Source organism: Misgurnus anguillicaudatus, chromosome 24, assembly GCF_027580225.2.
Source record: "Misgurnus anguillicaudatus chromosome 24, ASM2758022v2, whole genome shotgun sequence".
NCBI classification, from domain to species: Eukaryota; Metazoa; Chordata; class Actinopteri; order Cypriniformes; family Cobitidae; genus Misgurnus; species Misgurnus anguillicaudatus.
In genome coordinates, this window is record NC_073360.2 from 42,915,355 (window position 1) to 42,930,983 (window position 15,629).

Consider the following 15,629-nt stretch of genomic DNA (forward strand, 5'->3'; position numbering starts at 1 on the left):
GAAATGTGTAGACAGAAGCTGAGTTAGGATGAGGATTTACCTCTCCATTTCAAAGTCACATTTGATAAAGTCAAGGATCAGGGCCCGTATGTATAAAACATCTCAGAAATGCTCTTAAGAATAGTCTTAAGCAGGGCCGCCTTAACCCTAATGTGAGGCCCCGGGGCTAAGAGGTTTTGTAGGCCCCCCTTCCCATCGATTTATAGTCTCTTTTTTAAGTGTAATATCTAGGTAATCTACATCACAAAATGCATTAGTTTCTTTCGAGACATACAACAGTGAGTTTTCCCTCTTTGAGCCAGAAAACACCATAATATTGTTATTAACATCTGAGCCCACTTGAGCATAAACACAAGACACTTTATTTAACAACCACACACAGCAACATGTGGTGATAATAAAACCAAAATGTGTGAAAGTATATATGTTTATAAGCTTTATGTTTATATAGTTTTTGGAATATACAAATTTGCAGAAAATTGCCACTCACTAACTAAATGCTCACCACAGTTTTAAACATATAATAAGTTAAAGTTAGTTTTAAAGTGAAAATGCATTAATGATAACAAAAGATAAATCTTTATAGACAGAATCTTGTTAAATGCATTAATGATAACAAAAGATAAGTCTTTATAGACAGAATCTTGTTTTTTAATCAGTTATTTATTTTGTAGGCTATTGAAGATATAGTATGCATTGTATTTAGTATTTATGCATACATAAGTATGTAAAACGACAAAGTATGAATATGCACAAGACATGGAACAGGGAACATACCTGTTTATAAGATCTTTAGATAATGAGATTATAATGGTGCTATCAGGGGATGATCATTTGAGATGGTCTTGTCGCTCTTTACTTTCTTGCACCTTTACCGTTGCGTCTCTTTCTCGTCTTTCTACCAACAGATGTGTGTACTGTGAGCTGACGTCGCGTCAAACTACATCGCTCCAGCTGCGCACGCGTCACTGATATAAACGCGAGTAAACTTAAACTTTATAACAACTAACAGCATTATGTGCGGGAACTCCTTTCTTAATTTAGTGGCACAGTTTCTTGTGCACGTTTGGAGAGACTTCTGCATGCCAGAGACTCAGCTGAACGACCACAGAGAGAGCGAACGAGCGAGCGCGCGCACGAAAGAGAGAGAGAGACCTGCACCTCACTGGTGCTTATTATGACATTTCAGAAACTACTCTTTCATTTGTTGGTGGATTATTTCCCGTTTCTCTGTCACACTCAGTCTAACGTGCAGGCATGTCAAGTTGACAACGCGCACTTAATTACATTACGCGGAATAAAAAATATGTTACGTCTGACATTTTATTTCACGTTAAGTTACAACGGACCAATCAGCAGTCGTGTAAAGTGCAATTGGAGTGATTGACAGAAAACCTGACAAGTTACAAAACAATATGACCTTTTCAGCTCATTATGAACGCAAACTCGAGGCGGCGGAGGCCCTTGAACTTGGGAGGTCCCTGGGCTTCAGCCTAGGTAAGCCCGTGCATTAAGGTGGCCTTGCTCTTAAGCTATGAGTGTCAAAAAATTCTTAGTAAGGAGTAGGACCAGTCTGAGAATAGAAGACGTTTATAAAGAAGCTGAAAGCAACTTTCAGTAAAGTGTAAGAGTCATTCTTAAGTCCCGCAAACTGAGGACTACAATGATTTCAACCTAAAATAGCCGCCCTTAACCTCTGAATCAGCCAATAGAAAGCCGGCAACGGTACATTCACAGCAGCATATGACACCATACATTTATGAATCATGAAGACATTACAATTATATAAGTATTTAAATATTTTAATTTAAATTTGCTTCAAGAAATGTTTAAAAATATTACAAATAAGTACATTCATTTATTTTACACAATTTTGCACCAACTTGATTACGTTTTTAACATGTTAATGAAATAGACAAACATAAATTAAGATGATGAATCACATCACTTTGATTTCACTGACAAGCTGTTTATAAGAAAATACTAAAGTTTGCAAACACTTAAAAAAATACTTTGATGATCAAGCCTCAACAAGATGATCAAGTTAAGTTGGTTTTCTCCACTTTAACACAATGGTAATTTTTGTTATCTTAGTCACTTTCACCTTTGACTTGCTCAATGCTAACATTGCTAACATTATGTTTTGGGTCAGGGTTGTATACTCCATTAATATCACTTACATGTAATGATGTCACTGCAACCTTGTAGATACTTCGCAATATTTGATGTTGATAATGCTATTGTAGATTTTATTTAAATTTTATGGTATTTAATTTAACTATAATAAACTTTAAAATGTAAAAGCGGCTCTACTTAAAAAACTTACTTCAATTAGTAACACCAATATTTAAACATTTTTAACTTTAATTATTTCACTTAAACTGAGAAATTTTAAGTTGAAAAAACATTGCTTTAACATTGCATTATTTAGGCAATATCAATCATTTTATCCAACTTTAACTTTTTACAGTGTATATTATGCAAATTTATATACATTTAAGTATATACCATTGCTGTCTTGATTATCCCATAAAAAATCTTGGTACTGTGCAAGCACTTATATAATAAGTTTCACAAATATACATCTTATCCTGTATATTATATTGTGTAATATAATATACATTGTATAAAAAACCCTATACTCTTTATATTTCATAATGTTATCTACTGTCTATATACTACTAATATGTATTTATTGTACATTTTCTGCTCTGCAACAATAATTTTTTTCAAAAGTGCTATAGAAATACATTTGAATTGAAGTAATGCTAACACATTCTTTGTTGTAAAGTGCATGATCCTCCGCCTCTCTGCTGCCCTCTTGTTACTCTTAACTAGGTAAGAGACCTCTCCAGCTCTCTTAAATAATTTAGGAGCTGAGACCTAGTCTTAACACTTAGTAGGCTTTATAAATTGAACTTATTCTTAAGTCTAGGAATAAGAGTAAAATGACGTCATTCTTAGAATTTTGACACACTTGAGACTAAAATTTTACTCTGAGCGGCTTTATACATATGGGCCCAGATCCTGTACTGAATAATCAACTCATACGGTTGGGAGGGGGTGATGTCGCTGTTGTGTCTTCTTGTTCAACATCGGATCTTACTGAAGATCAGACATCTTTAACACCAACTGTAAGTTGAACAAAATAAAAGAAAAAGACAATCAGATATCAGATCATCATCATTGTCAGATCAAGAAATAGAAAAACTAATTATTAGTGCTTTCAGTCAATGATAGAAATGAAATCTTCAACATAATAAACATGTCAACAATCTGTTTATCACATACACATGAGCTACAACAATACAAAAACACATTTCATCTATTTCCTCTGAATATTTGATGTCAATGTAAGAGATGAATGTATTGATATGTATGTAGTATAATATAATGACACACTGACAGTTTTATGAGTTCACACACAAACAGTAAGAAAATGAAGGTGATGCTTTATTTTAAAAGTCCTGGAGGTTGACAGTCGTGTAAATAAAGAGAAACAGCATCAATGTCAAAGCTCGACAGAGAGTTGTGTGAAGTGTCCATCAGATTTTAAGAGTTGACTTTCTCTTCTTTTTTCTAATCTTCATCTGTATCATTTATCATCTGTACTTTGTGTTTATCTGTTGTGTATATATTGTGTTTGTCTTGTTATTTCTGTCAGTATTCTGATGATTTGTTAAATAATGCTTAAAACATGAAATAAAAACCAAGTTGTTATAAAAAGAGTTAAAGATGAACATCTAGTCAAGTGTTCATAACTATAGAGGTGTCGGCCTATCAAACAAACCCCATTAACAAACATCATATATAATGTGTAAGAAGAGTAAGATCACAGTATTAAATCCTGGAGTGAACAAACTCAACATCACAGTTAGTTAACAGACTCAGACATTGTGTTGAATTCTTATTGTGTTAATCTGACAAAGCATCAAGTGTTGTTCATGTACACTTCATATTTTCTGTTTGTTGGGCTTAAAGGATACACAGCCTATAACAGCAGCAGATCAATTTACATTTATTTCTAATATTTATATTCCAGGATTTAAATTACACTGCATGAGTTTACTTTAAACATTTATTTAAATGAGCTCTACTCACCGTACTGTCTCTAGTTTATAATGTGGATCATCTTTTAGATCAGAGATCAGCTCCACTCCTGAATCTGTGAGTTTATTGTCAGACAGATCCAGATCTCTCAGGTGTGATGATGGGTTTGATCTCAGAGCTGAAGTCAGAGCAACACAACCTTCATCTGTGATATCACAACTCCTTAACCTGTAGAGAACAGAGACTTTATGTGAATGATATAAAGCTACAAAGTTTGTCCACAAATCTCTAACCTCCATCTCTTCATGTAACGCTCCTCTTTCAATCCCTCAGTAACTGAGACACTGTGTGTTTAAATGTCAAATAAATCCATCACACAGCTGACTATTAGTGTTTAATGCTGCTGCGAATAGTCGACGTAATCGACGATGAAAATTTGTCGACTGCAATTTTTTTAGTCGAGGAGTCGCATATTTATTTTTTTCCGTCTCAAACGGCCCACTGTAATTCTGTCTCATGTCTCAAATGGCTCAATGTAATTCACCTCCACACCAGTCTGTGCGCTGTGCGCACCCTGCTGGTTAATCTGCTACGTTATCATCTTTCTTCCCTCTCCCCCTGCCTTCACTGCTTTAATTTAGAAGAATTGGTGGTGGCAGGTGAGTTTATGGAATTATGAGTCCGAAAGCTTCCGAAGTATGAAAGTATTTTATGCCAAGTTGTGATAAAAGAGTGGTCTGTTACACTGTGCCAAACGTCGCTGGCTTATCACGGGAGCACAACAACATACACAAGCATCTTAAACGCAAACAGTCTGGAGTTATTGACGATGCACCCATAGAGAAGAATAGGACAACGTAAGAATATGATTATTAATGAAACGGCGAGCTAGTCTGTACTGTTTATTAACTCTTTTGAGACGTACAATGACTCTGTCTTTGGATGTTAAAGGCGATCAGTGTTCCGCCACGGAATCAACACTGGCCGCAACAAATAGATTTTTCATGATTCATATTAAAATTTTTAATTTTCCTATTTTAAACGTTCATTGTTGCGAGTGTTCAGCGCGTCTCTCTCTCTCACTTTCTCTCTCTCTCTCTCTCACTCATGTTGCTTGTTGCGCCTCGACAGCGCGCGCCTCTCTCTCACGTGACAGTGAAAAGGTGGCACTGTTTTCAATGTAGGTTCCTCCGTATATTTTCTTTTTCACGTAAACATCAACATTCACGGATGTTACTGACAAAGACGACTGATCGAGTTAACGTGACTTCAAGAAAGATTAGCAGTAGTGTGAGTCTGTGTGCAAGCTTTCTGCCTCTCTATGATGCCGTATGCCCGTGTTCTGTAGTCTATGTAACAACAACAACAGTGTATTCTCTTATATTTCTGAATTTGCACCGAATTGTCTGTGCTATATCACTCGCATTTAAAATAAAAAATGGCTCAAAAAACAACAAAAATTATGAGAAGAGCAACAGCAGGAAAGCTACAATGTATATGTATGGTGAGTTTTGCATATTTAAATCAGGATTTTAGCAGCAGTTAAAGGAACAGCTGGTTGGATTAAACACGAGGTGTAATGGATCGTGTTTAGTCACTATTTTATATTCTACAACAGAACAGATATTATGTAAAATAGCATTCAGTTGTGTTAAAATGCAATATAATGTTAGATCAAAGAGTAGAAGTGAAACATTTCATATTTCTGTTAAGCAACTACTTTGCACTGGAATTATTATTTATATTGTTTACATTGTAATTTTTTATTTGGTAACATTTAAGTTATTTATATTGTTTATGACACCGGTGAGTTCAAAATAAAATGGACACAATGACATAACAAACACTTGAGTTTTTTTAATTAGTCGTTTAGAATAGTCGACTTTTCGAAAAATTAGTCGAAAGATTAGTCGTTAGAAAATTAGTGGCAGCACTATTAGGCCTTTCCCCCACAACGCACTGTATGACGTCGCGCTGGGGAGAGAATTTACCAAAGCCGCCTTGAGAGCATTGAGAATGACTATAGAAAGACGAGTAAAGTACAGTTCTGATAGCGCAGATTATAGATACATACATAGATAGATAGATAGATAGATAGATAGATAGATAGATAGATAGATAGATAGACAGACAGATAGACAGACAGATAGATAGAAAGACAGACAGATAGAGAGACAGACAGATAGAGAGATAGGCAGACAGCCAGATAGCATAACGTTAGCATATCTTCGTGTAGAAAGTAAACAAACAGTTAACATACTCGTGCATGCTGGCTTGAGGGGGTCCATGATCCTGCCTGAAATGGGTGTAACTTTATGCGATATTCAGCACAAACGGTTTTGGCAGCATGTCTCTAATCCTGGAACCTGAGTGAGGCACGTCACATCTGTTCGCGTGGACCAGCGACACAAACGCACTCACTTTCTTACAGCCAGTAGCGGAATGGCAATCGGGAGAGTCGGGACTTTCCCGGTGGGCCGATCTGATAATAGTTATACATTTCGAGTTAACACCGTCTGGCGGCGTGATGTGCGTCCGGTTCCCGCAGCCCGCTGGTCAAACTGTGCAGGCAGCCTCTCTGCTCAATAAAGTATATAAAAGTGCTCAACCTGTTCAGCAGGTCCAAACATGTACAGGATTTATAAAAATACGGTGATCAATGAGCGGTTCCTCCTCAAATGGCATAGTCTGTCGTGATGTAAAAAGCCGCCGAACGCCTGTTTATTACAGTATGTATGCGGTCGGATCCGAGTGTGCTGCAGCTGCTGACTGCTGCTGCGTATAAAATGACCGTGTGATTCGTTATAATCGCATAAACAATATAACAAAACATCCTTTTATTTCACAAAACAATGTATTTGAGATATTATTTCATAGACTAGTAAGTAGAGCCCGACCGATATGCGTTTTTTCGGGCCGATGCCGATACAGATATTAGGGAGTAAAAAAAGACTGATAATGATATATCGGCCGATATTCTTTATGTGTAAATTAGGGATGCACCGAATATTCGGCCACCGAAAATTTTCGGCCGAAAATGGCCCAAAAGTGGTTTTTCGGTTTTCGGCCGAAAGACTTTTATCACCGAAAAAATACGGCCGAAATAATGTGATGACGCAAACAGAAACCGCGACCTGCACGTGCCTGTCTGAAGTAACATATCTGCGGTGTGGACTAGATTTCTCTCAAACCCGCGTCCGCCGAATTTCTGACCAGGATCTCCGCAACCTGTGAGTTTCACTCCCACCCACGACCGTAATGTGTGTGTCCAAACCCGCGGAGTTTCTCTGGGCATTTGTGTACAGTTTTCACAAGCTCCGACTAAACATTCGTTCAGATTAACATCCAGAATAACAGGCATTAACATGATTGCTTTTAAAATTAGGGATGTGCACGAATGGTCAAATATTCGATCTGCAATAATAATTAGAATGGGGAAAAAATGATATTCAAATGTTTTTAATCCGCCACCGCAGTATTACGGCTATTGCTCATTGAATCCTTTTTCACTTCACCTGTACGGTCTTTTACAGACTTTAATATAAAATATACATGAAAATTAATATGTATGTATTTCTGATTGTTTTGGTAATTCAGATTGCAGACTCATTTAAGTGTTTAAAGTTTTAATGCCGGGTGTTAGACGTGCTTCTCCGCCGCAGCATCAGCGTGCATGATGAGAGATTTGCTAGCTTCCTTACATAGCCTAGTTTATTTTGTTAAAACGACACGAGACACGCATGGAAAGCGAAACGGAGAACGTTTATTTTATCTGTGGATATGGTTATAACAAACCCGATAAATGCCGTAACAGCAAACAATAGCTCCGTTTTGTGAAGTGTTGTTAAATTAAGCTCGTAACTTTGCACCCTCAGCAATAATGTATCAAGCCAGCTTGCGTTATTTGTAACATAATATTAAATTCAGATATATTTGTTAGATCCGTTTGTTGTTCTCACTGGATAACAACAGAGCAGAGTTTTTTCTGCAGCTGGCATTAATGAGAAAAACGGGTTTCACCGGAGAAGGTAGGCTAAATATGATTTTCTTTTTAAACAAAAACATGTCAGACTAAATAAAGAAGATATTCATATTTGACTGAGCCTTCGACCCATTCGGGGTTTTAACGTGCATTAAAATGCCATCATTTTTTATCAGCATTTTGTAACAATAACGTTAGAACAAAACCACAACTAGCACATCTCAGTTTTTAAATGTATACTGCATGGCAAACAAGCACCAAAGGATTAATCAAACAAATCCTTCAGCCTATATAACTGAAGTTGGGTTTGTTTATGCCACATGCTGTTTGGCTTATTTTTCTTCTCAAATTGTGTGTGTTGACTCCATTTCTATTACACACAAAAATACCATAAGTGCAATGGTAGTACTAATAATTGGCATAATTTCTTTCGGTGTTTCGGCTTTCGGTTTTCGGCCTTGGTTTCCTCTTTTTCGGTTTTCGGTTTCGGCCAAGAATTTTCATTTCGGTGCATCCCTAGTGTATATTATAGTTCAGTATGTACTACAGTATATTATCCTACAGTACTGTACATAGAATACACTATATACTTTAACATAATATACTGTATATGAATAAATACAATGCAATGCAATGATCACTCACAAATGTGGTGATCCAACACTTATATTGATGTGACAAAGATATGTACTATAGGCAAGAAGTTAACAATAAACTTTATTATCCAAAATTAGTTGGATATCAGTGCACTAAACAGTAAACTTGACTTATTATAAATAACTTTAAAACACAAAGAGAACAAAAGACATAAAACTTGCATAATTTGCAGTTTTGACGAGAATAACGTTATAAAGAGAAACTTATGAAGTCATTACTTAATTTTGGCTTTACAGTAAGTTGTGTACTTCACAAATTAGTTAGCCACTCACAGTTACGAAGACAATGCTTGACGGAGCACATACTAATGTACGCTATGTTTAATGTTGTGCACAACGTTTTTATAACACAAACCCAGGGTTCCGTGCAAACTTTAGACTTTTATAAAACTAAAGCGTCTTCGCTCCGCCTCTTTTATTTAGCAAGGGTGTAGAGTTGCGCGAACTTATTGAATCAATTGCTCTGAAATTAGCATGTTAACTAACAACACAAGCAGCAGTAATCTCATATAGTGTTATATAAGTGCACGGCTGCGCGTAGTTTAAACGTGTCATTTCTCCGTCTCGCGTCATTTCTCCCGCTTGCGTTTTAACTCGCAAGTCGACAAAAGAGACGGATTAAAAACACCAAATGTAAGCGGGAATGCGTCTCTCTTGTCCATTTATAATCCAATCGACCAAAGCGCGTCTTAATACCAGGTGTAAAAATGTTGTGAAGAAGACACTGCGTGACTGCAGCCACCTGAACTGAGAGACTGACTGAACGTGAAGGGGGTGGGGGATTGGCTGGTGTCACTACAGTGAGTGATCTGGGTCGCCATTAGCAACCAGTATGGCGCACTCTGCTGGACAAACAAGTACTTACATCTTTCAAATGCATTTAATGTGTTCTGTAACAAACGTTCATATCAGCGCATATCTGTGGCTTATACGCCGATACAGATATATCTGCGACATGCTCATATCGGCCGATAAAATCGGCAAAACGATAAATCGGTCGGGCTCTACTAGTAAGTGTGGATTAAGGATGTTTAAAAATCTCTAGCCTGGTGGTCAGGACATGAATGGATCAAATCAGCAGATTTGCGAAGTTTTATTTATCTCCACATATATCATAAATAATAATTAGCATGGTAACTTTGCAGTATAACACATTATATATTTCCTACGATGTATGTATGATTTCCAAATTATATACGTAAGTATTAAACAGCAATAAATGTCTCATCTATCTCTATGGCTCTGGCTGAGTCTTTCTCCACTTCTCCCCAACGTGACGTCATCGCAGAATTGCGTAAAAAAACCGTTAATACCAAACACGTAAAAAAGTGGTCTTTAAGACCATTTTTGAGACATTTTAAAAATTATACACATATCTTTAAATAAAGTTTGATTTCTTGCAAAAACGGATCGATTTGCTTCACAAGTCATTATGATTACTTTTGTATTGGATATATCTGCTTTGGTAAAACGTGCAGTTGCTGAAACTGATTTTATGTTAATTCAATTCACTTTAATAAGGAACCACCCTTGTTTATTTTTCTCTGCACAATGGTAAGCGTTACACCAGCCAGCTGTTTTTGTTAATTACATAAATAAAGTTTTGCCCATTGCATAAATAATACTTTTTTTAATATATTCGTCCGTCACTATGGTTACAGGCGCCGCTTGTAACTAGCATACGGGTTTGAGGTTGGTTGCTTGTTCATACAGGCAGTGTTCTATTTGTGTCTTTAATTTGCTGTGTGAACAGGACACTTCCAGACTCACACCTGTAAGTAAATACGGTTGTCACTCCCGAAATTTTGTCGTGTGAACGCACCCTAAATGTTAGATGTCCTAAACCACATGAACATTTCTTCATAAATCTATATTGAGTTCATGACTCACACTTGTAATTAGGGATGCACCGAATCCAGGATTCGGTTTCGGATTCGGCCGAATACTGGGCTTTTTGGCGGGGTTCGGGTTCGGCCGAATCCTAGATTTTTTTTCCACCGAACCGAACCCTAGGCTTGCGCTACGCTGGTCGACGTCACGCAGCCGTTGATTACACATATCGGGTGCTGACGTGGAGATGATCTTTTTCTTTCGGTCAGCTGGACACACCAAAACTTTTAAACACCGCTGAAAACGCCTTGAGGACCCCAAATGCCAGCTGTTTTTCAGCCGAGCGCTTGGTAGCTGTGATGCTTCAGCTGTGAGCCGGTTGGTTGCTGTGGTAATGTCCTGCCCCTCCTCCACTGTAATTGGACGGCCGTGTGAAGACTGACATTGACGAGCGGAGCTTCTCACTCAAAGTTAAATATAGTTTTCAGCGCGGAGCTGCTTGCTTATTGGAAAAACGAGCGTGTCGCAACGCATCGCTTTCATTATACATAGGCTTATGGTAATTGTCAAAATAGTTTTTCCAACTTGTCATCCTGGCATAATGTACAGTTAAAATTAAATAAAATGAAAAATACACTGCTGTGGACGTTTTTTACTTCATTAATGTGTTTTACTGTGTTGGAATAAGGATGCGAGTAGGATTCGGTATTCGGTTTCGGATTCGGCCGAATCTTAAGCGGTGGATTCGGGATTCGGCCGAACCTAAAAAATCTGGATTCGGTGCATCCCTACTTGTAATTCTCATCAGGTATTTGATGTAAAAATCTTCCTCTATTACAGGAGGAATATCAGCTGGAGATAACATAACTCTTATCTTACATTTAAAGATGTTACAGTGTTTAAAGATCAATTCACTCAATCTATAAAAACATTATTAATGTGTGTGTCAGTGTCAATGATGAATCAATGTTTATAATCATCTTTATAAAAACAACACGACGAGGAGAAAAACTCTTCATACACAATAATATCAGCAAAGATTTCATCAAAGAAACACCAAACTACATTTTCTGACATTTTAACAGAGGAGTTTTGTTGCACGTTGTGAAGGAAATTGAAATGAATCATAACTAATTATAACTAACATGTCTTTTCCTTACAGGTTTAAACATTTGTACTGTATGCTTTTGACAACAAAATGTGTTGAAATAGAGGAAGTACATGTGGTTTTAAATAGGGATCAGTGTTGGGTAAGTTACTTAAAAAAAGTAATCCACTACAAATTACTAATTACTACTTTAAAATTGTAATTTGATTACATTACTGATTACTACATGCAAAAAGTAATCTAATTACTAATTACTTTACTTTTAAGTTACTTTGACAACATCAAATGTAAAAAAGCTACAAAGTGAAACTGTCAGAAACAAGGACGGATGAACCCAAACGCAGGCGATGACGGGGGGGAACTGAAAACACTTTATTATAACTCAGACAAAACAGGAGCCCACGTGGGGGCAGAACAAACACGGAATACTGACAGATGACTTAAACTAGACTTGACTATGATTCTAACACTAGACAGAATCACACAGTAACAGTACAAAATGAACAAGCACAGGACTAAGAACACAATGGCATTAAATATGAAAAACTAAGCAGGATAAGGAGAAAACAAGTGAGGGTAATGAACTAATGATTAAACTATTAACAGGGAGAAGAAGGGGGCGGAGATAAGAGACGAGACACCGAAGGTCATATTTGAATGCTTAAAGTTATTTTGGTGTGATTTGCACTCTCCTAAAATTGCTGGTCATAATGATGCAGAAATATTTGTAGCTTTTATAATAAGTTACACATGTTTAACATTTCTTATTAAACATTCTATACTAGTCAACATTTGAAGTGGATCAAAAACATTCATCAAATTTGTCCTAAAACAAGAACGGGTATTGGATATTGGTTTTAAGAAAACTTTTAGGAAAGGTTTTGATCCACTTCAAATGTTGACTAGTGTACATTTATTAACATCTATCTATCTATCTATGCACATTCATTCGCGGTCGCGGAGACAGAAACTAGAGTTTTAACACGTCATCGCATTCGTGAGGGCTTTTTGGTCAAGTTAAAGAATGTTAATATTCATGTAAGTTCGTTAAATTTAACAATCAAAAGTTGTTTTGGTAATTGTTTAAATAAATATATGATTAATTAATGCAAGTGCACGCATTGAGCTCATGATTAAATAACATAGTTAAACAAAGAAAACCTTAATGTACATTAGTAATTTAAAAACACACCTGTACAATCGCTTCTGGCAGACCAGATGTCATCGCGCAAAGCCCACTTTTTTGGACATGTATTGTCTGTATTCCACTTGAATGATCAACCACCGCTCACACAGCATCCATTTGCTTGCGTCTCCGACGAGTGATTATGCAATATGCATATGCTCGTTAACTGATGCTGCGCGCATGCTCTTTAACAGACTCTGCGAGCATGCTCGTTAACAGACGTTGCTGAGCAACGGCAAAACGTCATTTTAAAATACATTTTAATAAAATTTTCAACACTTAATTTGTAACGCTAGTAACGTAATTGTGTTGTCATTGGTAACTGTAATCAAATTACATACATTTAAAATGTAAAGCGTTACGTTACTGCGTTATCAGGAAAAGTAATTAGAGTACAGTAATGCGTTACATAGTAACGCGTTATACCCAACTCTGATAGGGATGCACCGAAATGAAAATTCTTGGCCGAAACCGAAAAATAGGAAACCAAGGCCAAAAAACCGAAACCGAAACACCGAAAGAAATTATTATGCCAATTATTAGTACAATTGCATTTATGGCTATCACTGTGTACTAACTTTACTAGGGGTGTGTGACGGATAAAAAAAACTCACAGTTCGGATAACATTACAGTTTTTGAGGCTCAGATCAGATAATTTTTCGGATCAGCAAAAAACAGTTGGGAAAAATCTAATAAACAATAAAGAAATTGCAAAAATTTATAAAAAAGAACAAAGTTGTACATTAATAAGGTCTGAAATTAGCATTAGGTACAGAAATCAAATTAAATGAATCATAACACAATAAATTAAATATATTATTATTTTTTAGAGCTATTTGTCTCTTTGTCATGGGTTGTTTGATTAACATTAATGACACAATATGACTGTAATCTATACATACACTTAAGACATAAACAAATGTTTTTATTAGAAAAAGAATACTGTGGAGATAATTTTGTTTATATGTGCTCTGTCAATAACAGAGAGATTTTATGTTTGCTTGTTTTTTTTAAACGCGTCTCTCTAGTATGTGCACTACTGAGGGCACTTAAACGCGTGCACACACAGAGGCCGAGGGTGAATCCCAAGCAGCGTAACAGTCGCTCCACATAAAAACGTTACGTTGTGTTTCATTGCTTTATTCGCCAAATGTATGTTAATGGATTACAGTATGAGACACATTAGCGCGAATCTCTCTAAAGTTTACACATCATGGCATGCTTAATCTTTGCAGACGCGTGCAAACAGCTCGACCGTGATTGAAACCTGCTTGAGCACAAAGGGGAGGAGTAAGAGACGACTTATCACCGTGAGTGAAACCCAAGCGCTAGCGCACAGATGGGAGGGGCGCGGTTGACGTTCATTTTCGGTTTACATTTTCGGCTGGATTTTTAATTTTGGCCCGAAACCGGTAATGCCATTTTCGGCTGAAATTTTCGGCGACCGAAATTTTGGTGCACCCCTAGTTTTAAACCCCATGACTTGTTAAAGCTGAGGTCATCAAAAAAGTTAAATTTGGTTTTGTCTGCATGATAACAGAGGGGAGTTTCTGAATTGCAGATATGAAGAATAAATCGTATTTGAGTTCACTAGTTTGCCTGCGCATTCAGGTCTTAATGATTAATGGTAAACGAACTTGGCTTGCAGTCCTCGAAGGGAGCTCTGTACCTGAACCTTCAGAGAGAGCGAACCTGAGGCTGGGGCTCAAGCCACAAGTTCAACCCCTTGCAACGGAACTGCAAAGAGGAAGAAAGAGAGAGTAAAATGAGGAGATGGGGAGGAGGAGGGATGCCGGAAAAGAAAGCAGCTGAACGCGGAGGCCTGAAGGCTGCCTTATATACGCCCATGATGATGATGATGATTGACAGGCCTGAATGTTTAGGCTCCTCCCGAACCTACGTTTAGAACTTCATATAAATGATGTGACTTTGTCCTGTATCTATCCTATATAAACTCTTGTATTCTTTCTGATGAGGAGGATTCGGCCGTGATTAAATCATATTCAAAGTAGGGCTGGGAAAAAATCTATTTGATTTTAAAATCGAGTTGGTAGGTCAAATCCATTCATATTAAAAAAAAAATCCATTTTTTTTAGATTTTTTTCCCCCCTCTGCAGTATAGCGCAGTACATACAGTGTTTCCCAAACATAGGCTCTACTGGGCATTCCGCCCAGATAAATTGCGACCCGCCCAGGAAAAAAAATCACTTTACGAATTTCCGTATTTTCTGAACTCGACTGGATGACCCGTGTTTTGTTTAGAGAGCCCGTGAAGACGCACGCGTCATAAACTCATCATCCAGCGCGTCATTAACTCATCATCCAGCGCGTCATAAACTCATCATCCAGCGCGGCAAACTGGATCAACTGCAGCACATACTGAGCAGCCAGGGAACTACACTGCGACCAAAATGGTCGCATATGCTTATGTGCATATGTGTTTTTGGCATCCAAGTTGGCTTCATTTTGCGTGCAAGCACGTTGTGTCTCTCCCGTTGAGTGTGCGTTCACGTGCTCTTTGTTTCTCAATGAATTGGGTGCGACGCGAAGCATGCTCAGTGTCACATTGTATCCTTTCATGTTTCTGAACTTGAGCAGAGTTTTACCATTAGAGGTCTTTCTTCACTGAGAGGACCCGTACGGTTCCGGGTTTATATTTGAAATGGTCAGTCTGGTCCGGGTCGGTCCTAGTTTATTACTTTGGGTCCCAAGTATGATTAATATTGTGTGTAAACCGAGTCGATCGGAGAACGGCCGTGAGTGCTATACCGCGCTAAAGCTCGAGTGCAGTTTCAGCGTGCCTCCGGTATGACGAT

General features: G+C 37.4%; 1 protein-coding gene across 1 annotated transcript in view; it reads right to left on the minus strand.

The window, feature by feature from the left end:
* Positions 1–3,840: 3,840 nt before the first annotated feature.
* Positions 3,841–15,629, minus strand: part of LOC141361715 (NACHT, LRR and PYD domains-containing protein 3-like) — a 141,625-nt gene continuing 129,836 nt past the window's right edge. Inside the window, exons 15-16 of the mRNA XM_073863409.1 lie at positions 4,102–4,278; positions 3,841–3,847 (exon numbers count right to left, since the gene is read on the minus strand). Of these exons, the coding sequence (XP_073719510.1) occupies positions 3,841–3,847; positions 4,102–4,278 (184 nt within the window). The remainder of the gene's footprint in view (positions 3,848–4,101; positions 4,279–15,629) is intronic.